We start from the raw sequence: 23,348 nt of genomic DNA, 5'->3' as shown, positions 1-23,348 counted from the left end.
TGGGGCATAGTTTGTTTATTCCTACCCAAGACAAAGGGGAACTTATGTAACATAGAAACCTGTACTCGAATATTTACACCAGCTTTATTCATAATTGCCCAAACCTGGAAACAACCCACATGTCCTTTAATAGCTGAATGGATATAACTGTGGTACATCCATTCAATGGAATACCACTCAGCAACAAAAAAGAACATTCTAATGATACATGCAACAACTTGGGTGACTTTCAACAAGCATGCTCAGAGAAGGAGGTCCATCTCAAAAGCTTCCGTTAATATGACATTCTCAGAAAGACAAAATTATAGTGAAAGAGAACAGATCAGGGGTTGCCAGGGGGTTAGACGCAAGGGGAGAATGTGATTACCAAGGATAATGATTACTGCAGCATGGCAGAAATACAAATGATTCCTGCTCTTGTGTTCTCCTTTCTTTATATTGTTCTGATTCTCCAAATTTTCAGCATTTAACTTATTACTTTTGTAATTCAGGGAGTTCTCCCCCCACCACCTGCCTTCAGAACAAAGTAATAATGAAAGATTTTTACTACTGGACTGCATTTTTCTTTGTTTCTTAAATGCTCATTTTCTCACATTCACAACAACCTCTCCCCCAAAGTAGTCTGGTCCAAATTTATTTTATGAAAGCACTGAGAGCTGAAGTAGCTAAGACTTACATCTTAAGTTTCTTCTGCTAGTATGTTCCAATAAAAGTATTTTACTCTCTGCAAAACCCTTAATTTGCTTAGTTTTGTTTTCTCAACCTTTTAAATAGCTTCTTTCACTTACCTATAGAACACTATACTAAATTCAGAGATCAGAATTTAAATCAAAGGTACTTTGATTCCATTGGGACAGCTTAAGCAATGGAATTCTGCAGTATATCTGCCTCGGGTTCCTGAAATGAATAACTGGAAGAAGGGTAATTCTAACTTCTAAAGATTATACCAAATTGCCAGGAAATTGCCAGGAATTGTGTAATGTAGGTACTTCTTTGCTTTGCTACTAGAGCTTTAAATAGCTTCAGAATCTGACCATTAAAAATGGTAGGGGTTTTGATTTTAGTGAAGTTTAGAATTAGAAAGGAACATAGAGATATCTGAACCCAAATCCCTCCCTTCACAGATAATTTAAATCAAATACAAGAAACAGAACTCTTAGGCTGCTTCTTAGAAACAGAAATCAGTTGCAAAGAAAAACATACAGATGGTAAGTATAATTAATTTACATCACCTCCTGCTCACTATCCCCCAAAGCACTTATTGCTATGTTCATTCATTCAACTAGTTTTATTCTCTTCATAGAGAAACAGGGTTCTATCACTGGGGGTCATAGAAGTAGACTGAGATTCCATCACAAAGAAATTAACTCATGAAATTCAACTATAGGAGCTTAGCAGAAAGAAAAGAAAGCGAGAGAGAGAAAGTGAAAGGTGGGGAAAACAAGAAATGAAAAAGACTGAAACAGAGAACATTTTAAATCATTTGGCAATTCCGCTTGCCTTCCCAGCCCACAGATACATGCCCCGGAGTAAGCTTGAGACCAGAATCATGAATCTGCTGTTCCTTGTCATTTTCACCTTTCATGTGCTTACTGTCATGCCAGTATCTCACTCACCAGCATCTCAATGAGCCCTATTTTAGTTTTTAAAACATACATTTTCTTCCATATAAAACCTAAGCAAACTTTCCAATCTGATGTAACATGATCCCTGCCTTCAAGAAGTTTGCTCACTTACTGAGAATAAAAGACACACTGGGGAACAATGCATTATCTATGAAAATATGTCCCACAGGTAGTAGGAGAAGAAGAAATCATTATGCACTGACACATGAAGGGAAGAGATATCAAAGACACGGGGATCAGGGCCTGAGTCAACACCTTCTGGAACAGATAGCTGGTACTGGGAAGAATGAAAAATAAAGCTGTATCTGTAAAAACAAGGTCAGATGACAGAGATACTTTTAAGATCTGCCTTCAGCTCGGGTCATGATCCTAGAGTCCTAGGATTGAGCCCCTGCATCAGGCTCCCTACTCAGAGGGAAGTCTGCTTCTCTCTCCCCCTCTGCCTGCAGCTCCCCGTGCTCATGCTCCATCCCTCTCTTTCTCCTTCTCTCTCATGCTGTCAAATAAATAGATAAATATTTTTTAAAAAAAGAATTTAGGCCAGGAAATATAAAATTCCTTTTGTCACCAGGCAGATGACAAAAGTGAGGGAAGTGGCATCCTCTCTGACAGGAGGAAGCAGTGGGACTGTGTGAAAATAGTGCCCGCCCGCCACCCCCTTGCCCCCAAGGAGGGCAGCTACTGTCCAGCTCCAGTCTCTTGCTGATACATGGGAAAGTGGACCCAGATTACCATATCCCCCAGCTTTGTAAGTGTAACTGGAAATGTGAAGGTTTTTATAAAAGTTAAAGAAAGAGTACATTAACACTGGAGGAAGGTTCGCAAAAAAAGCAGGAAGGAATAGAATCCAAACAAAAGACCTGGCTCTCAATACAAAGGACATTCTGCACTGTAACTGGAAGAATAAAGGAAAGGAACACCAACAAGATAAGGCTGAGCAGCAGGCTTGGGCCCGTTTACTAAGGCACCAGAATTTTGAAAATATGATCTTATAAACCACAGAAAGCCGCAGGGAAAAGGAACTGGAAATATGAGGGATGGAGTGAAGGAATGAAAGAGTGTGGGGATGGAGAGGAGTAACTGTTAAATGAAGGGTTTTTGTTTTGTTTTGTTTTGTTTTTTAGATGAGAATGTCTGGGACACTTGGCTGGTTCGGTGGTTGAACATCTGCATTTGGCTCAGGTTGTGATCTTGGGGTCCTGGGATCGAGTCCCACATCAGGCTCCCTGTAGGGAGCCTGCTTCTCCCTCTCTCTGTCTCTGCCTCTTTCTGTGAGTCTCTCATGAATAAAATTTTAAAATCTGTCCTGGAAGACAAGGGCAAAGATAGAGGGAGACAGTAATTAGTGAGATGAAGTAAGAGAGATGGGATATTGGCTTTGGATAAAAGACTATCTCTAGATGAATGGGGGCATGAAGAAATTGGGAGAGGGGTAGAGAAAAGGGGAGGAATCCCCAGAGCACAGTCCCAGACCATCCCCCAAACCCTTAGAAAAGAGGCAACGAGTTAAAAATTGACCCAGGAAAGAGAAATGCTCAGAAAGCTATCGGGAATCCCTGGGTGGCTTGGCAGTTTGGCACCTGCCTTTGGCCTGAGGCAAGGTCTTGGAGTCCCGGAATCGAGTCCCATGTTGGGCTCCCTGCATGGAGCCTGCTTCTCCCTCTGCCTGTGTCTCTGCCTCTTTCTGTCTCATGAATAAGTAAAAAAATTTTTTTAAAAAGTTATCACATATGTAGATATCCTAAGTGGAGCCGAGCTGGACAAAACTAGGGATTCCCCTGAAAATGCAAGTGAAGAAAGCAGATACAGGCACTCACACCAGCCAAGTGCCTAAGAGTTCTTTAGAAAATAAAAATAAGGGATCCCTGGGTGGCGCAGCGGTTTGGCGCCTGCCTTTGGCCCAGGGCGCGATCCTGGAGACCCGGGATCGAATCCCACGTGGGGCTCCCAGTGCATGGAGCCTGCTTCTCCCTCTGCCTGTGTCTCTGCCTCTCTCTCTCTCTCTCTCTGTGACTATCATAAATTAAAAAAAAAAAAAATTAAAAAAAAAAAAAGAAAAGAAAAATAAATTCAGAGTTGGAGCTAATACAGCCTCTGGTTTGAGGCTTGACCATATCCCAAACTTTGAAACCTAGGATAGCCAAAGAAGGAAGTACTAAAAGTATAATCCAATGAGAGATTAACTAATAGTACAACACATTAGTAAAATTGGCTGATTTTGAAGAGCTTTCGTTCATATTTTCTCAGTTGTGACAGCAGCCCCATAAGGCACACGAGCCAGGGGTCAGTCTTATTTAAAGCTAAGGAGCTGAGAAGATACTGAGTAAGGTAATGCCATAAGTAAGCACTCTAAATCCTACTGAAATCCAGGTCTGCAGGCCCCTGAAACCGAAGCATAGATACCCCCTGTCTACTGAGATGACTAAGCATTCAACTAAAGGGAACTAAAAGGGGGGGGGTGCTATATTTTCATGGTATAATGAAAACAGTATGGGTATAAGACCTTCCTTCAAAGGCCAGCTCTGTCCCTTGCTAGCTCTCGCACCTACATACTGGACAAGTTACTTAAGTGTCCACAAATCTTCACTTTCTCATGTACGGAACATGGCTGATAGGACTTCCCTCTGAGGGCTGGTTTCAGTATTTAACACGAAGCCATCTGAAAGCACTTGCTAGAAGGCCTGGCACATCAGGTACTCTAGGGAAGCTTCTCTTCTCACTGGAGGCATTACCAGTTACATGTGGTTTTGCACAGAGGCTTAGTCTCCTTGCTATAGAATTCAGTAAAAAGGCTTGGGAAAAGCTTTTCTTTTCTTTTAACATTTCAATCTCCTCAGCAGATAAAGCATTCCTAAAGGAAGCAGAGAAACTAACTCAAAAAGCAAACTCTAGGGATTTCTGAGTGGCTCAGTGGGTTTAGCGCCTGCCTTCACCCCGGGGCGTGATCCTGGAGTCCCGGGATCGAGTCCCATGTCAGGTTCCCTGCATGGAGCCTGCTTCTCCCTCTGCCTGTGTCTCAGCCTCTCTTGCTCTCTCTCTCTCTCTCTCTCTGTGTCTCTCGTAAACAAATAAATAAAATCTTTTTTTAAAAAAGCAAACTCTAAATTGAAGAATCTAAGGTCCCAAGAAGAAGACATCACTTCAAGATCAGTAGTAATAGGATGATGAATGCAAGAACATGACATAGAGGAGAAAACAGGGACTAATAAGTAGAATACACTGTCGGCATAAAATGCTTCTCACTGAGCAAGTTCAAACCTGGAGTCCACGGACTCTGTATATGGACTTCAAAGCATTGTGAACCCCTTGAAATTGTTTGTAAAGCTGTGGGCATGCGCAAAGGTGCTGTGGTAAGCACCCCACCCCACAAGATATCCATGTCAAATTCCTGGAACCTGTGATTGTTACTCTGTTAGGGTAAAAGATGTGATTAAATTAAGGATCTTGAAAGGAGCTTACTCTGGATTATCCAGATGGCCCTAATTCAATGACACATGTCCTTATAACAGAAACACAGAGAATACACATAAAGGGGCTGCAATGTGACCCAGAGGCAGAGGCCGGAGTGATGCAGCCACAAGCTCAGGAATGCCCATAGCTACCAGAAGCTGGAAGAGACAAGGAACACCGCATAGTGCCTCTGCATGGAATGTGGCCCTGCTGACACCTTGATTTGAACTTCTGGCCTCCGGAAATGTGAACAAATAAACTTCTGTTGTTTTACATGCTTTTGAAGTAATTTGCTATGGTAGTCATAGGAAATTAATACAGGGGCACTTTTTTGGGGGTAGGGGCTCAAAACTTTCATCACATTCTAAAAGCAGTTCTTAAAAACCCCAAAAGGTAAAAGAATTACTACTGTAAGGAATAGAGCAAAACTATCTATAAACAAATGAACTAGAAAATTTTTAAAAACCTGTAGAACAAGTCACCACTTGGATAAGGTCCCACAGTTCATAAATGTTGAAATAAGAAAATAATAAACTGTCCTCTGGCATCTAAACCAATATCCATTTTATCAGCTCTTGGGAGTTTAACCCTACAAATGCACCAAAAGGCAGTGATTCCCAAACAACCAAATGACTTATTAAAAATACAGGTTCCCAGGTTCCATCCCAATGTACTGAATCAGAATCTCCAGGATAAAGGAAAGCATACAGACTACATAAAGCTCCGGACAAATTTGGGAAGTGCTACTATAAGGCAGGGTCAGTAAATTTTTCTGTAAAAGGGTCAGACAGTAAAAATTTTAGGCTCTATAGGCCTGAGTATATTACATAGGCATTTACATGACAAATTTGTTTTCCAACATATCTCTTGAGTTTTTAATGAACAAAATTCAAAATATAAAGCTGAATACAACTTTCTGTAACACAGGTCTACTAAGGAGAATAATGGAATTCTTTTTTTTTTTTTTTTTTAATTTTTTTATTTATTTATGATAGGCACACAGGATGAGAGAGAGGCAGAGACACAGGCAGAGGGAGAAGCAGGCTCCATGCACCGGGAGCCCGATGTGGGATTCGATCCCAGGTCTCCAGGATCGTGCCCTGGGCCAAAGGCAGGCGCTAAACCCCTGCGCCACCCAGGGATCCCCGAGAATAATGGAATTCTTTCTTGGGAGGAGTAACATTTCATTTAATGGGGATTCAAAGTGTTTCCTATCATCAGTTACAGATGGTCATCTGTAAAAACTCGGAACTGGAGAAGATTGACAAAAAGACAGGCAATGGGCTGGATGTGGCCTAGGTGCTGTGGCTTGGCCAACCACTACAGAAAGGTAAAAGGAAGAACTACAACCCCTGCCCTTAAAGTGGAATTCTGAAAGCTTTATGTCATGAGGCAGGATGGCCTAACTGTTCTAAGCATGAACAGTCTTCTTTAATGTCAAAAAATACAGCAGATACCTATACAGTAGTTCTTTTATCACTGAGTGAAAACACCCATAACTAAAAGCAACAAAACAACAAAACATTTATAATGCTTTTAAGGGATTTATTAGTTAAAACAACAGCTACGTATATTCAAAAAATATCAACACCTGCTTACAAGATGTATTATTTATTCATCCACAGATGGTACTTAGATATGTGTATGGATTCTTACCCTGAGAGAACTCTGAAGCAGCCTGAAGGTTAGGAACCATGATTACAGAGGAGATGCCAAAGAGGCTCAGAAAGTAACAGTGGAAGCTAGAGCAGCGGGTAGAGTCGTGGGACTATAGTGGCATGCAGGAGTGCAGGGCATCAAGGGGTGTAGGAGCACCTGGCTCTGGGGGTCCCAAACAGATCAGACTCGGCTACTCACCAATGACAAAACACAAAGGCAGAGAAATGAGTAGCGTAGCGCTGGAACAAGAAAGACATTTATTTCAGTGAGGCCAACACTGAGGAGACAGCTGACCAGTGTCTCAAAGACTGTCTCCAAAATGCTGAAAATGCTTCTAGGTTTCTATAAGGAAAATATGGGGCAAAGGTGGGTGGGTCACATGCAGGTAGGTAGTGAAGGTTAAACTGATCATCTTCTTGGGGTCAGTCATTGATGGGGTCTTGATGGCTCAGGGTTGTCCTTTTTGATGAGGGAGTGGTTCTGGTCCCTATCAGGGGATACTTTGCCCTCAGGGTCTTCGACCTGTGCCAAGAGAAGCTGGAAAGGAGAACCCAACTAAAAAATTTGAGGTCAAAATGGAGGCGGCCCAAATCCTCTATTAGGATGCAATGGGTATAGATGAGTAGGTAGAAATTTTCAAGGAAACTGAAGAACAGATTTGAGAATGTTTTTTTAAAAAAATGCACACAGGCGGATCCCTGGGTGGCGCAGCGGTTTGGCGCCTGCCTTCGGCCCAGGGCGCGATCCTGGAGACCCGGGATCGAATCCCACATCAGGCTCCCGGTGCACGGAGCCTGCTTCTCCCTCCGCCTGTGTCTCTGCCTCTCTCTCTCTCTCTATGACTATCATAAATAAATAAAAATTTAAAAAAATATAAAAAAAAAATGCACACACAAACGAAACCACAGGCCCAAAATGGTTGTCACTTAGACCAAGTTCCCAAACTGGTACTTAATATGTAATCTAATTATAGTTCCAACCTCCCCCAGAAATGTAATCTTAACCTGGGCAGCCAGGAATTTGTCGATCCACACCAATCAGTCGCCACTTGGGCCCCGTCCATCCCCCAGAGAAAGATGAGGTCATCTGCATAAGACACTTTGACTTAAAAAAAAAAAAAAAAAAAGGACATCTTGCATTTCCCCAGTAAGTGGCTTTGCCTGGAACAAACAACTGTTCTTTTGCTAATAACTTTCTTGCTCCTTCCACCGTCCTATAAAATCCTTCAATTTTTGTACAGATCCTGGGAGCACCTCTCTACTTGCTAGGTGGGGTGCTGTCCAATTCACAAACTGTTTAATAAGGCCAATTAGATCTTCAAATTTAGTTGATTTAATTTTGTTATGTAACAGGGGACGTAAAGAATATCAGCGAGAGAAGGCACAGGGGCTGAGGGAGAGTCTCAGTAAGAGTTCAGAGCGGAATCGAATTGTGGAGGCGCTGCATCGCTGCCTGCCTCTGCCACCAGAGCCAACACTTAAGTGCTTTCCACGAATTGTATCGAACCCTGATGAGTGTTGCCTCATTCAATCTCCTCTAAGAATAGTTTCCTAAATATTTGACTCGCAGAAGTAAATGACCATGGATGGTTTCGTCATGCACTACTCTAAGTGGTTCAAAATCTAGACTCTTCTATCTCAAAATTAAAAAAAAAAAATTGAAAAGCTTTCTCTTGACCCAATTTCTCTCTTGCAACTATCACCCTCTATTCTTTCAGAGCCAAACTTCTGGGAAGTCTCACGTTCATGTTTCCACTTGACCTCCTCCCATTCATCATTCACCTCCAATGCACTCCAATCCAGTTTCTACTTCTACCACTTCGAAGAAGCTGCTCTTGCCAAATGCAGTAAAAGAATAAATCAGCTTTCATCTTACAAAACATAAACTGTCAGAAGCAGTCATCTAGCCCCTCCCTTGAAACACTGTTGACCTGCCACCGCACTCCGAGGGCAGACGTTCCTTCTACTCCTCCAGCTATTCTCCGAAGCTCTACCATCCCAGAGTCGTGTTGCCTCAGTCTGATCCTGGGCACTTACAGTCTCCACAGGTGATCTCCTCCAGCCCCTGGCCTTAAATACCTACCGTGGCTAATGTCCCCGTTTATCTTTCTAGCTCAGGTTTCTCCTCTCAGTTCTGGACGCATATCCATGTTTACCACAGAGCTCCACTTAGATGCTTCTCACTCACCCTGTGCTAAAGTTTTCTCTTTCTTCTCAACATTGCCTCTTCTCTGAGCTTCCTTATCCACCCAGCAGCTCACACCAGAAACCTCATGGTCATCCCAGCCATCTGCCTTTCTGCTGCATCCTCTATGTCCTATTACTCAGAAAGTCCTGTCTTCCTCCCATAAAACTCTTTGATTAGTTCACTCCTTTCTACCTCCACTGCCATCACCTAGACCAGGCAACTGTCATCTCACCTGGATAAAGAGACAATCTTCCTGAGGGCATCCCTTGCACACCCTCCCTCTCCTCTAATCTGTATCTGTAAGGCAGGCAGAGTCTCGAATTACAGATGGGAATCTGATTCCATCATTTCTTTCCTTAAAATCCCCCAACAGTCTCCTCTTAGGATAAATTTCAAAATCCTTAACAGGCTCTACAAGACCTCAATTGATGTGGCTTCCTCAGCTGCCCTCCAACCCCCACTCCTGATCCTCTCCTCCTCATTCTCCATGCAGCAGCTAACCCAATCCCTTCTTCATTCCTCAAACACAACCAAAGCTTTCCATCCCCTGGACATGCCAGCCCTCCTCCAGCCAACCCCTGCTTACTCTTCAGGTCTCAGTCTCTTTCCTCCCAGAAGCCACTTGTCCCCAGATTCAGGCCTCTGTTACTTATTCTCACAGCCCCTACACTTGTTCTTTGCAGCCCTTTTCACAGTTGTGATCACATGGCTGTCATGTGACTCCTGTTGCCTCCCTCACGAAATGTCAACTGCAGAAGAACAGGAGCTGTGCTGTTTTATTTGCTATGGTTCCCCCACCACGAGCCCAGTGCCTGGCAGAGAAGGCACTCAAGTATTTGGAATCAGAATGGGTGACTGAATTAGTTAGAAAACAGTTAAACATAAATCGCTTTGAAGATTTCATAATTTATAAGCATAAATGTTAGTTAATATTTTAGTTGGACTACAGCTTAAATTGCTAATGATAAATTATTTTTATTTATTGATTAAAGAATTGTATTGAGCTATTTATTTATTGATTAAAGCAGAATTGTATTGAGCTATATACTATTAGCTAAGCTTGAGTATCCCCAAATGTATTTCTCAAACTATCCCATGTTAGCTTTTACTCATTTAGACAGACTTTTCCCCAGAGGTTTGTTTTCCTAGATGTTAATATATTAATAATAATTATTAATAATGATATTATTATGTTCTTTATGGAATATGAAACATCATCCTATTCACTTTATACTTAGCCTTCACAAAAGATAAACACAACCTCCATCTTTACAGAGTAGCTAACTCAAAGTTATATAAACTCACACTAACTCAAAAGGCAATGCTTTGTTCTAATATATCACGCTAACTCTAATATTACACTTACTTAGCAATATATATTATTTGTTAAAAGTGCATCTGTATATAAGTAGCTGAAGCTTAAAATGGCTTTAAATGATTATTTCAGTTTTGAAATAACTGCTGGGTGGGAGGAGATGGGTAAAATAGGTGAAAGGAATTAAAGTATATAGTTTTTAAAAGATTTTTTATCTATTCATGACAGACACAGAGAGAGAGACAAAGAGAGAGAGGCAGAGACACAGGCAGAGGGAGAAGCAGGCTCCATGTAGGGAGCCTGACGCGGAACTCGATCCCAGGTCTCCAGGGTCACACCCGGGGCCAAAGGCAGCACTAAACCACTGGGCCACCAGGGCTGCCCTTAGAGTATATTTATGATGGAGGTACTAAGTCATATATAGAATTTGCTGAATCATTATATTATATACCTGAAACTAATATAACACAGTATGTTAATTATACTTCAATAACAAATTAAAATAAATGACTGCCCAACTTGGTCTCTCATATACAAAAAGCAATTTGTATTAAAAAACAGCCCACAATTCTTATTCAAATGACTCCCTTGTTCTTTATCCATATAATCTATACTTTGTTCTACAAAATAAATTTGGCTTCCAGTTAATTTTCTTCTCTGCAAGGAACTCAATTAACTTTAAAAAATAGAACCATTACATTAAGTGAAAATGTGCATACTAATCTCCATTTTTCAGAAAACTTTTCACAAGTGCACTTTGGACACATAGTTAAGAGCAAACTCAACTATTCCCAAAACCATCTATCAAAAATAAAAACTATGTAAAAAGCCTTTTGGTTGGAATTAATCTAGATCACATTCTCTAGCACAATATCTTACAAATTAATTAACTTTGCTAACTAGCAGTAGGTAGTCAATAAACATTTTATTGATCTATCATACAAGATACTTCTACAACTAATGTCCTGTTTTCTTGAGAGAGTAGATTAGAAATAGTTATTTCTTATAACCATATTTCTAAGACAACTACTAGTGAAACACATAACTATGAAGCATCTCCTCAGTAAAGAGGTAAGGGGGGGGGTCACTTAACCCAAATACGAATTTAATTCATATTGATTCCAATCCTCTCAGGTGATTCTCGACAAGGATGCCAAAAATCATTCAATGTGGAAAGAAGAGTCTTTTCAACAAAGAATGCTAGGACAACTGGATTTCCACATGCACCATATAGAAAAATTAACTCAAAATGGATCAAAGACCTAAACATAAAAGCTAAACTCAAAAGAAAATATAGGTAACAATATTCATGCCATTGAGTTGGGCAGTAGGTTCTAAGATCTGACAGCAAAAGTGTAATCAACCAATGAAAAAATATAGGTGTAATATACAGAATGTAGAAAGAAACTCATAACTCAACAATAAGAAAACAACTTAATTTTAAAACAGGCAAAGGATTTGAATAGACATTCCTCCAAATATATACAAATGGCTAATGAACAAATAAAAAATGCTCAATATCTCTCATTCATTAGTCATTAGAGAAATGCAAATCTAAACTATAATGAGCTACCGCTTCATATCCACTAGGATGGCCAAATTAAAAGAATAACAAAAGGCTGGAAAATAGTAAGTCTTAGTGAAAATGCAAAGATACTGGAACTCTTCTACATTGCTGGTGGGAATGTACAATGGGACAGCTGCTATGGAAAACAATTTGGCAGTTCCTCAAAAAGTTAAACATAGAATTATCATATGACCCAGCAATTTGACTCTTAGGTCCTAGAGAATTGAAAACATATGTTCACACAAAAACTTGCACATGAATGTTCATAGCATTATTCACAATAGCTAAAATGTGGAAACAGCCCAAATGTTCATCAACTGATGAATGTATAAACAAAATGTGGTCTATCCATGCAATGGAGTATTATAAAGGAATGAAGTACTGACACATGTCACAATATGGGTGAACCTTGAAAACATTATGCTAAGTGAAAGACCACATATTATACGATTCCATTTATATGAAACATCCAGAATAGGCAAATCCATAGACACGGAACATAAATTAATGGTTGCCAGAGGTTGAAGGGAGGAGGAAAATGGGGAGTGACTGTTAATGGGCTTGGGTTTCTCTTGAGGGTGATGAAATATTCTGGAATTAGTCAGTGGTGATGGCTGTACAATCTTGTGACCATACTAAAAACCACTGAATTGTACATTTTAATATAGTGAATTTTATGGTATGTGAATTATACCTCAATTTAAATATATATTATAGATTCTTAACACTAAATCTATACTGATCATAGTTTAGTCTTCTGATGATTCAGAAACATCTCGATGTTTTTAAATTTACAGATTTTTTCTCTTAAAGTGCCAAATAATGCAAGCTTCAAATTAATAGCATATGCAAAATGGGATCCCTGGGTGGCGCAGCGGTTTGGCGCCTGCCTTTGGCCCAGGGCGCGATCCTGGAGACCCGGGATCGAATCCCACATCAGGCTCCCGGTGCATGGAGCCTGCTTCTTCCTCCGCCTGTGTCTCTGCCTTTCTCTCTCTCTCTGTGACTATCATAAATAAATAAAAAAATTAAAAAAAAATTTAAATAGCATATGCAAAATGTATCTTATGTATATGATTCAAAATGTTTCTTAAGGTTTAATGAGTAGAAAAAACGTTTGAGGGGCGCCTGGATGGCTCAGTCGGTTAAGGCTCTATCTTCAGCTCAGGTCATGATCCCAAGGTCCTGGGATCAAGCTCCACGTCAGGCTCCCTGCTCATCGGGGAGTCTACTTCACCCTCTCTGTCTGCCTGTCCTCCCCTACTCATGCTCTCAATCTCTCAAATAAATAAATAAAATCTTCAAAACAAAAAGTATGGGAAAGGTGTAACACCACCAAACTGCATCAGACCTATTAAACGATAAGAAAAAGTATAACCTCACAACTAAAATTTATACATGCTTTTCATAATATTAGTTTTATACTATAGATAAATCAACTGGGCTTGCTTTGTTTTTCATATTTCAAAATATGAAAAGCAAAGAGAAGTAATTAATTTTAATAATCCATGTTTTATAGGGCACTTAGGTGGCTCAGTCAATTGAATGGCCAACTCTTGGTTTCAGTTCAGGTCATGATCTCATGGGTCATGAGAATGAGCCCTGTGTTAGGCTTCATGCTCAGCAGGGAGTCTGCTTGAAAAGTCTCTCCCTCTGCCCCTTTCCCCACTCAGTCTCTCTAAAGTAAATAAATATTTTAAAAAACAATCTAGATTTTATAGGATTATAATCAGAAGAAATGAACTAATCTACTAATTAATGAGTGTACAACAGTAGGAAACACTTCACTAGGTTAGTAATATAGTACATGAAATCTGAAAAACCTTGTGACCACATTCTTACTAATGGCACTTAATTTTTCAGTTCCCATTACATGCCTTTGCTACATGAAATCCATAGCTGAGGTCTCTAATAAACTTTCGGTCTTTAGTAGTAGAACTCATGAGCTTATAGGCACTGGTAAGGCATATAAATGCAAAACTATCATATGCCTAACAGAAACAGACTAGTAATTATTATTTGAGCTTTTAAAAATAAACATCACCTATACCTCTGGGGTCTAAGCAGGTATTATAATTTTTTTTTTTTTAATGATAGTCACATAGAGAGAGAGAGAGAGAGAGAGAGAGAGGCAGAGACACAGGCAGAGGGAGAAGCAGGCTCCATGCACCGGGAGCCCAACATGGGATTAGATCCCGGGTCTCCAGGATTGCGCCCTGGGCCAAAGGCAGGTGCCAAACCGCTGCGCCACCCAGGGATCCCCTAAGCAGGTATTACAAATGAGCAAAGCAGGCCCAGAGTAAGACAGGGAAGCAGTGGGATATCTTGGGTGAACTAGAGACCACAGGCTCCATCTGAAGGAGGTGGCCATCACTTAGCTCCAGAAAAACTGCTGCCAGACAGGAATAAGGGCCTGGCACAGCCAAAATTCTAATATCTCATGGAAGTCTTGGCTTTATTTTTTATGTTTTGTGAAATCTCCCTAATTTTGAAATGTTGGCAACTAATCAAAAAAAAAAAGTTGAAATAGTGCAAAGGCCAAAGAAAGCACATCAGCTGCTAAATATGGCCACTAGTGTGCAAACTCTGAAAAGAAACTCTTGAAATTAGTTTATAACAAACTATAAATATACTATACATATTTAATATATAATATACTTTATATATAATTAATATGTATTATATATTACATATGCTTAATATATTTAGTATATGTAATATACTATAAATGTATTTATCGAAGTTTAGGCGGCATTGGTTATCCCTAATGCTTTCAAGATGATCCACAGACCAGACCAGTAATAAGATTACACTTCATTCACATTCCTTACTGAAGTACTAAAAGTAATTCACTTCCTTCACTCATCTTGGTGACTCTTTTCTTAGTGTAGCCAAGTGGAAACCGAGTGGATGTCTTAACTTTACTGATAAGTCATCCAAGAATCAAAACCGTTTGGGAACCACTAGGAGGAAAAAAAAAAATTGGGGAGGCTATTTCTTGCTTTTGAACAGACCTTAAAGAAAATTAATTAGCAGGGTGCCTGGGTGGCTCAGTCGGTTAAGCGCCTACCTTTGACTCAGGTCATGGTCCTGGAATTGAGCTCTGTGTCAGGTTCCCTGCTCAGTGAGGAGTCTGCTTCTCCCTCTCCCTCTGGCTTGTGCATGCTCTCTTGCTCACTCATTCACTCTCTCTCAAATAAATAAAATCTTAAAAAACAAAAAGAAAATTAATTACGGGAGCACCTGGCTGGCTCAGTCAGAGGGCCTGCAACTCTTTATCTCAGGGTTGTGAGTTTGAGCCACATACTAGGTGTAGAGATTACCAAAAAAAAAAAGAAAGAAAGAAAGAAAAAAGAAAATGAATTAGGTGGTAAAACTGGTCTCCAGTTTATAATAATCAACTAGTAGTATAATAGGATGGTGATAGAGCTATCTGAATTATAAATAAATAGTTGAATAAAAATCTTATATTATACTTTCTGATATGAACATGGTAAAGTTATAGGCATGAGTCTTCCTGAAAAACACACATAGCAACAAGGAGAAAGAGGGAAAAAAATCATTACAAAATTCCTCCCCCCCTTTTTTTTAGCAAACCTGGAAGAATAACAAAAATTTTTACAAAAACTCCAAAATGCAAGAGATCAGGACTAAGATCAAATAAGGCTGATATCATAAAGCATCTATGATGGGAGTGGAGAGCAGAGACAGAATGTGGCACGTGATGAGGACTGCCCAGTAGTGGTAGGTCTCCAAAAACAACAGTATAAATGCACTTCTTTAAGAAAAGGGATTTACACTGGCATGTGTCCCTCCAGTCACAGCTGCAAAGGAAGGAGTGGGAAGTCCAAAAGTGGTGGCAAAAAGCCACTTAGACTCAGTCTGGTCTGGAGAAGCAGAGGAGCTGTTGCAGGCAACACAGAGAAGCACACTCAGGTGTCCTATGTAAAAAAAGACATTCTCTGAGGCAGACATCTGGATTCTACCCTGGTCCTCCTACCCACACCTCCTACAAATAGCTGACTGAGAAAAATCCAATTCATCAAAGTACAAGGAATAAAAAGGTAGCTGGTACAGTATTCACTTAGAGATATCACAAGAAAAATGGTATAAATGAGCAGCATAATGTACCAGCTGTCAAAGAATGCTCACTAGAAAAATATCACAATAGATAAGGTAAAAATTATAACGAAATACTATTGCATGGATTTAAGAAAATCAGTAAAGTCACTACCACTATGAAGACAACCACAAAGCATAAATATAAAAACTCAAGGAAGAAATATCTAAACAAGAGGAATAGTGACAGCATGAACTGGTATTACTCAAGAAAGAAACAGAAGAATCACAGAACCATCACAGAAATCACGAAGAAACTGAAATGAGAACAAAGAGAAGAGACACTGCAGAAGACACAGTAAGAGACATTAAAGACAGAAACTAACACATGAAAAAGTGTTTAAAATGATTAACGAGAAACCAACAGATTAAAAAAAAAATACACAAAAGGAGATCCAAGAAACATAAAATTAGGGTTGCCAAAGAAGAAAACCAAAACAAGCAAACAAAATAAATATTTAACGATATAATTAAAGAAAACTTCCCTGAAATTAAAATAGATTTAAAGCTACATAATAAAAGGCATACATGTGCCAGGCTATCTTATGTCAGCATATCCTAGTAAAATTACTAAATATTAGAGAGAAAGAATCCTTTGAGCATATAAGCAAAAAAGACCCAATCATTAATAATGGGGGAAAAAAACCCAAGCTGGCTTCAGACATCTCCACAGCAACATTTAATGTCAGAAGACATTTGTATATGCCTATATTACTCAAGGAAAAGGTGAGCCAAGGATTTTATTACCTGCTAAGCTATCCTTCAAATGTAAAGCAACAAGATAGGAAGTTCTAAAACTTTTTGTAAGAATAATATTGTTTGTAAGAATAATATTGCCACATCATTCCCATGATTCCTTATTGAGAAACTACTAGAGAATGACCTTCAGCCAACCAAAGAATGACTGGGAAAAAACTGTAAAAGTGCCTGGGTGAGCATTATATATATTTTTAACTGAAGAATTAGGACTAACACAGAAGGAGATAAGGTGATAAATAGAACATAAATATTACAGGCCTTGACAACATATAAATGCAAATAAAAAATTGAGAGTGAGCCGGAAATATAATAAGCTTACTGACTACTTTGATATAATAGCTGGGAGTCAATGGATTGTCTTAAAGCTCACAAATCAAGTACTAGAAGTACAAGCATATATAATATTACAAATGCAAACACTATCGTGAATAAATATTATTGAGTATTGACTGAGATTGGGTAATGGAGAAGGAAAAGGGGAAGAGAGAAGAGAAGATTTAAATACAATTTTAGCTTTGTTCCTTGAAGAAAACTAACAGTTACTATCAACAGAGAACTAAGAACATCATATAAAGCAACTAACACGACTAAAACACAAACCTATCTAAATATCACAATAACGAAAGGAAGGTATGACTATTACACCAGCCTGGTTAAGACTGTTGTAAGCCTTTAGTGCCTGAAATACTGAGGATCCTGCTTCACTTATATGTCAATGAATGTTAGTTAATATTACCATCACAAAGATACAGATTTTAAACCGACATATTAAGTCTCTTAAATCCATTATAATTACAGATTATCCAGTTAGACCCACAGAGAAAATATTTCCCTAATGGAAAAAAAAAAAAAAAGGCATTTAAAGCTGCTCAGGCCCTAAATTCCCTGTTCCCTCTCTGCTACCACCTACCACTGATGTGAGAGGCTCCCACCTCTTTCATTCCATGGTACATCTCCATTAGAGCATTATACCAGGACGTTTTCATTGTCAGTGTGCTATCTTCCGCACCAAGGCTTCTGTGAACTCCTTAAAGTCAGCCACTATGTTTTGTGCATCTCAGTCCCTCCAGGATACCTGTTCCCACACATAACAGAAGCTCAATAAAGGTGTGTTAAACTAACAAATATGAGATTGTAGGAAATATATCTAATGTGTATGTGTGTAAAAAAAACTTGATCCAGTTCAGGGTTTGTGTTTCGTGGACTGCAATGCCCTGACTATCAGATGTTTCAGGAAGGTAAGCAGCCAACGCACCTCAGCTGGGACCAAGAAAGAAAAAAGGAACCATTCAAGAATATTTAAGGGGCACTCTGTGAGCTTCAGGTAACAAACTAGGCTCTGGAGTTATAAAGACCATATCTCTATCTGTAAAGAGCTTTTTAATTATTTTGTGTAAGAGACTTTAATTGCATGTTTTTGGATGGGGAACAATGAATTTATTAAGATACGCGAATGAAAATTAAAATAAACTATTTTAAAACACATTTTATTAAAAAAAAACCCTCTCTGAATTTGTCAGTCTTCACTTAAATTGAGGGGAGGGAAGTGTAATAATTTATTCCAGATCTGAAGAAAACAGCAGAAATGGATCATTTGGTTTGCTCTTGAAATATCAGGGCAAAGGCGGTATACAAATTTTTCCTCAACATAAGATGTTTATACAGCACTTTCCATGAAAGGAAACGTGGTAGCAACAATCATCACTACCTAGTAGCAAGTTGGGGATGAAAATCCCAATGTCCCCAGAGCTCTTTCAAGAAATGTGTTCCCCTGGAAAGTCACAAACAGGCAGAAAGACCAGAAAAGCCCTTTCACTGTGTTCTGTGTCACAGGCAGTACTCCAGCTCTGAAAACACAAACTAAGTAAAGAATGTTCATTCAAGTTCTTGGTAGTCGCTGACTAGCCTCACCATTCGCCATCCAAGAAACGAGTCTGAGTTTTAAGGACTCATTTTTGTGACAACTATCTCAAATTAAAAGATAGTTTTATAAAACTTTAATAAATCTTCCTGTCTTCACACACACACAAAAAAAAAAGTTTAAAATTATGTTCAGAAACCTATCCTGGGCAGCCCTGGTGGCTCAGAGGTTTAGCGCTGCCTTCAGCCCGGGGTGTGATCATGAAGACCCGGGATCCAGTCCCACGTCAGGCTCCCTGCATGGGGCTTGCTTCTCTTTCTGCCTGTGTCTCTGCCTCTCTCTCTCTCTCCTCTCTCTGTCTGTCATGAATAAATAAATGAATCTTTAAAAAAAAAAAAAAAGAAAGAAAGAGATCCTTTTTATAAAGGTAAAATGTATTTTCCTAAGAAAAAGGAGAAAGGCATACTATTTATCAGATCTGTCCAAGAGAACTTTCTGTGGTAAGATGCAAGCGTTCTGTGTGCTTTCCACTACAGTAGCCCCTAGCCACCTAGTACCGAGCACTGGAAAGGTGATTGGTGTGACTGAGAAAGTGTATTTAAATTTTATTTCACTTTAATCAGTTTAAATTTAAATAGCCCCATTCGGCTAAGGACCTACCATGTGGGTTTGTGTCGGTTAGATAGTCAACATGAGCAGCAGAGCTGGCTGACTGACTTGTCTTAGACTAAATGTCACAATTTGAAAAAATGACATTTAATACCAGTATTCAATTTTCAGCTTCCCAATTAACATTTAATTAATTAATATTTAAGTTTTCCTCAGAAGTGCGTTTCAACAAAGTTTGGCAATTTTTATTCCAAAGCATGAACATCCCAAATCTGCTGAGCAGAATTCCTTTGGCAACGTTCAACCTTCCATCTGTGAAACTTTAGCACAAGGGAAGGAAAAATCTGAAATCCACCTTCCTCTTGATACAAAGGGAAGAAATGGAATATGTAATCCAGACAAAGGCTAAAATAATCTAGACTCTTTGGTGGGTACAACTGCTCATCAGTCCCTGCTTGTGGTGCTTCTTTAACCCAGCTGTGGCTTTCCCCAAAAGTCATTCCTACACTTGTTTGACCTCTTGACTGCGTTCCCTTATGATCAGACCATGACCAGACCCTCTCAAAGTATTTCACTTATAGGAAAACCATTTGAAACATAAACATGAAAACAGTCTCTACTTAAATGGTCAGAATGCAGTAGCCTGAAGAGAACAGATGCTTCAGAAAGGCTAAAATACGTGGATCACGCCAAGACCACTTTCCAAGCAGGTGGCAAAAGAAACTCTGCAGTTCCATAGTCAACAAGAGAAAGACAACGCAAGAAAATATACTCAGAAATGCGCTGCGGCCATGCCGTGGCCAAAGGATAACTTTCACTTCAAGCAGCACCACTGCACTCAGTGTGATCTCAAGGTCAATACCAAATGTTTTTCAGCTGCCCATCATGCTAGCACGAATAAGCAAAGAAACCACACACAAACGTTTCACTAATTTCATCGTGTTTAAGTAAGAATGAACTTCTCGAACTTTATCTAAAAATACCGTGAGTTCATTAAAAACCAGCAAAGAAGCATATCACATGCAGAGCAAAGTCACTAGTACCACATACCATATTTGGTGATGCTTAAACTATACAGGGCAAAGCAATTCTAAGACAGCAGCATAACTCAGGTAAGAATTCAGCATCAGAGATGAGAACTTCATTTTTTTTTTCTCTCTACCACTACTACTACCACCACAAGGTCCTAAAAAAGGACTAGAAGTTCACCTATTGTATCCAAAGAGCATCAGGATCTCAATGAGACCCAGACAAGGATGCAAAACATACACTATTCTGGGAGCTCTAGGTCTTGCAGAATAATAAATAGCTTTGCAAGAAGGAAAAAAATGCTTCATCTGGGGCAACCAAGAGCACTCTGACCTAGCAAGAGTCTGTCAGACTCCATAAAAGCTATGTGTTGTCAGTCCTTTTCTCTTGTGTGTATGGATAAAATCTGCAGATGCAGCCTGGGCAGGAAAGAAGGAGACAGAGAATTTAAAATGGGGAACTGCCATGCTGTTTGACCCTGAGAGTACCCTCGTGCCCTCCTCACTCTTCCAAGCTATGAACTCCAGACTCCACTGACTGCAGCATCTGCGGCATGATCTCTTAAGGAAGCTATCAATTATACAATTCTGTGATAAAAGCCTCAATGTCTAAGACAAGTGCTAGAAACCTCAATGCTTTTTTTTTTTTCATCATCCTAATTCTTAGGGGAAAGAAAAGCCAAATAAATGTAATAAGCAACACAGAATTTTCAAGAATTTTCACAGCAGAGGCCCAAGTTCTCAAAGAACATAAGGCTTATGAACAGAAAATAAAAAATAAACACTACTTCTTATTTAGTTCTTTAAAAGTCCACTTCAGAATATCATTATTCCTGCTCCCCAAAATGCAATTTAATGGTAGAAGTATAAATCTACTTAGAGACACTCAGAAAATAAATCAGGTTTAAGACAGATAAAACTTAACTCTTATATTTATTAGTCTAACACAGATTTATGAGATTAAAATATAGATTCTGGTAAACAAAAGAAACATACGTAACAGAAAAAGAAAGCCATGTTTTGCTTGGCTCAAAACATTAACACAGTCCAATACTACATTAAATGAAGAAACTTACGGAACTAAACTACCTTAGCACAAATAAGGCTCAGTTCTTCTTCTAAATTCCTAACGCATTTATGAGCTAGATACGTTATTTCATTTTATAAGCCCTCAAAGTCTTGTGTGTAACCCACTCCTATTCCTCTCTGGGTGAGTTTTGGCAGACGGGTTCTGATAAATGCCAAGCACATTCAAAACATAATGATTTAAGAAATTCATCATATATCACTATGAAATTATACATCTCAAACGATCATCCTTCCTAAATCGGGATTTGGGGGGGGGGTGTGGGGGGGGGGCAAAAACACCAAAACTCAATAGAATTGTTTTCTATCTAATTTTCGTTTTGTGTTAAGAGCCAAAGCACCTAAGCATCTTCAACCCCTAAAGTGTGACATACGTTTAATCATGGCTCCTGACTTAAGCATAACAATTCCAAATGGTTTCACGCGCGTTAAACACAAGGGCTCACACTCTTCTTACCTGTGTATCCAGCATACCATCCCCAAGAAGCCACCATTCCTAAAAGCCATTTATACATGATTCCTTCAATATACCAGAACCGCTTACTGTCCAGCAGTCGCAGGGGCTGGAGTACGATCACATAGCAGACGTAGGATGAAATAGCCACCAGGTTGTTGGCGACCATGAAGGCAAACCTCACCAGGGCTTTCACCACGATCCAGCCCAGCCACGGCGCTTCTTCCAAAGTCACAGCCATGCTCACACGGGCGGCCGTCCCGTCTTTCTGAGGCGAGAGGAAAATTCACTTAAAAAGGGATCCACACCTCCGAACAGTCCCCAACACCGAAAACGCCTCCAGCGTACACCCCCCCCCCACCCCCCCCCACACAGACACACACACCACGCAAGGAAGCCCGAGGGGCTCCGCTTCGCTGGTGTAGCCTGTACCTCGGGGAGCGCGACCCGGGGAGACTCCCGAGGGGGCCGGCGGCGAGGGGGGAGGAGCCGCGCAAGGTCAAGGGAGCCGCTCGCCGCGGCACCGGGGATGTCATAATCTTCAGCCGCTGATACTCCTACTCCCGCTCCCCGACGAGCCGCGCCTCTCCGCAGTCCTGCTGCGCCGACCCCGGGGGAGGCGAGCCGGCCCGCTGGCTTCGGACGCCCCAGCCGCCGCGGGAACCGGGCCCCGCGCCGCCTCCCCCTGCCTCAGGCCGCCGTGCCCCACGCGGGTCCCTCGCTGAGCGGCCGGAGTTACGCTAACAGGGCTCGACGCGGGGGGGTGTTCACCGCCGCCGCCACCCCCTTTTTTTTTAAAAAAAAAAAAAAAGGAGAGGGGCCTAGACAAGAGGGCCAAGAGGGCCGAAAGGTAAGAGGAAGAAAGTGGGGGCTAACGGCGAAAGAGGAAGGACGGCGGGGCCGGGGGAGGGGAGGGGAGGGGAGGGCGCCGGGGCCGCAAGGAGCCGCAATGGGGTCCCCGGGCAGCGGGGGCGGGCGAGCGCTCGGGGAGGGGGCGCGGCGGGGGCGGCGGGGGCGCCCGGCTCACCTCAGCGGGCGCGGACGGCGGGCGGCGGCGGGTGTCCCCGGCCGAGGGGTCGCGGGCATGGACGCGGCGGCGGCGGCGGCGGCGGCCGAGGCGCGCGGGCGCCCTACTCCCCTCGCGGCTGCCTGCGGACAGAGGGACGGTGGGGACTCAGAGGCCGGACCTGTCACCGGGGCGGGTCCGGGGAGGCGGGCGGATGCCCCGCGCCCCCGCCTCCTCCTCGGGGCCTACCGCGCCCTCGTCCCTCATGCCGCCGCCGCCGCCGCCGCGGGCCGCACGACGACGACGACGACGACGACAGCCGGTCCCCGCCCCCTCCGCGCCGCTCCGGGCCCCGCGCCGCCGCAGCCCCGCGCCCGCCGAGCCGCGGTTACCTCAGGCTGGCCGGGCCCCGGCCCGGGCTGCGGGAGCCGGAGGCGCCGGAAGAATGCATGGCCGGCGGCGGGGCCGGCGGAAGGAGGCGGCGGCGGGGCCCGGCCCGCGCCCGCTCCCGCTGCGGCTGCGGCTGCGGCTGCGGCGCCCACCCTCGCTCCCCGGGCCGGGCGGCGTTCGCCGGGCTGGCGCGGCGCGGCGGCGGGAGGACGCGGCGGGAGCAGACGCGGCGG

At 41.7% G+C, this 23,348-nt stretch overlaps 1 protein-coding gene across 1 annotated transcript in view; it reads right to left on the bottom strand.

The window, feature by feature from the left end:
• Positions 1–23,055, bottom strand: part of LPGAT1 (lysophosphatidylglycerol acyltransferase 1) — an 86,993-nt gene extending 63,938 nt beyond the window's left edge. The window contains 3 exon segments of the mRNA XM_041757555.1: positions 21,723–21,987; positions 22,747–22,772; positions 22,775–23,055. Of these exon segments, the coding sequence (XP_041613489.1) occupies positions 21,723–21,987; positions 22,747–22,772; positions 22,775–22,805 (322 nt within the window). The 5' untranslated portion in view covers positions 22,806–23,055.
• Positions 23,056–23,348: the final 293 nt, after the last annotated feature.

This window comes from Vulpes lagopus, chromosome 1, assembly GCF_018345385.1.
Source record: "Vulpes lagopus strain Blue_001 chromosome 1, ASM1834538v1, whole genome shotgun sequence".
Taxonomy (NCBI): Eukaryota; Metazoa; Chordata; class Mammalia; order Carnivora; family Canidae; genus Vulpes; species Vulpes lagopus.
This window is presented reverse-complemented; position numbering and strand designations above follow the sequence as displayed.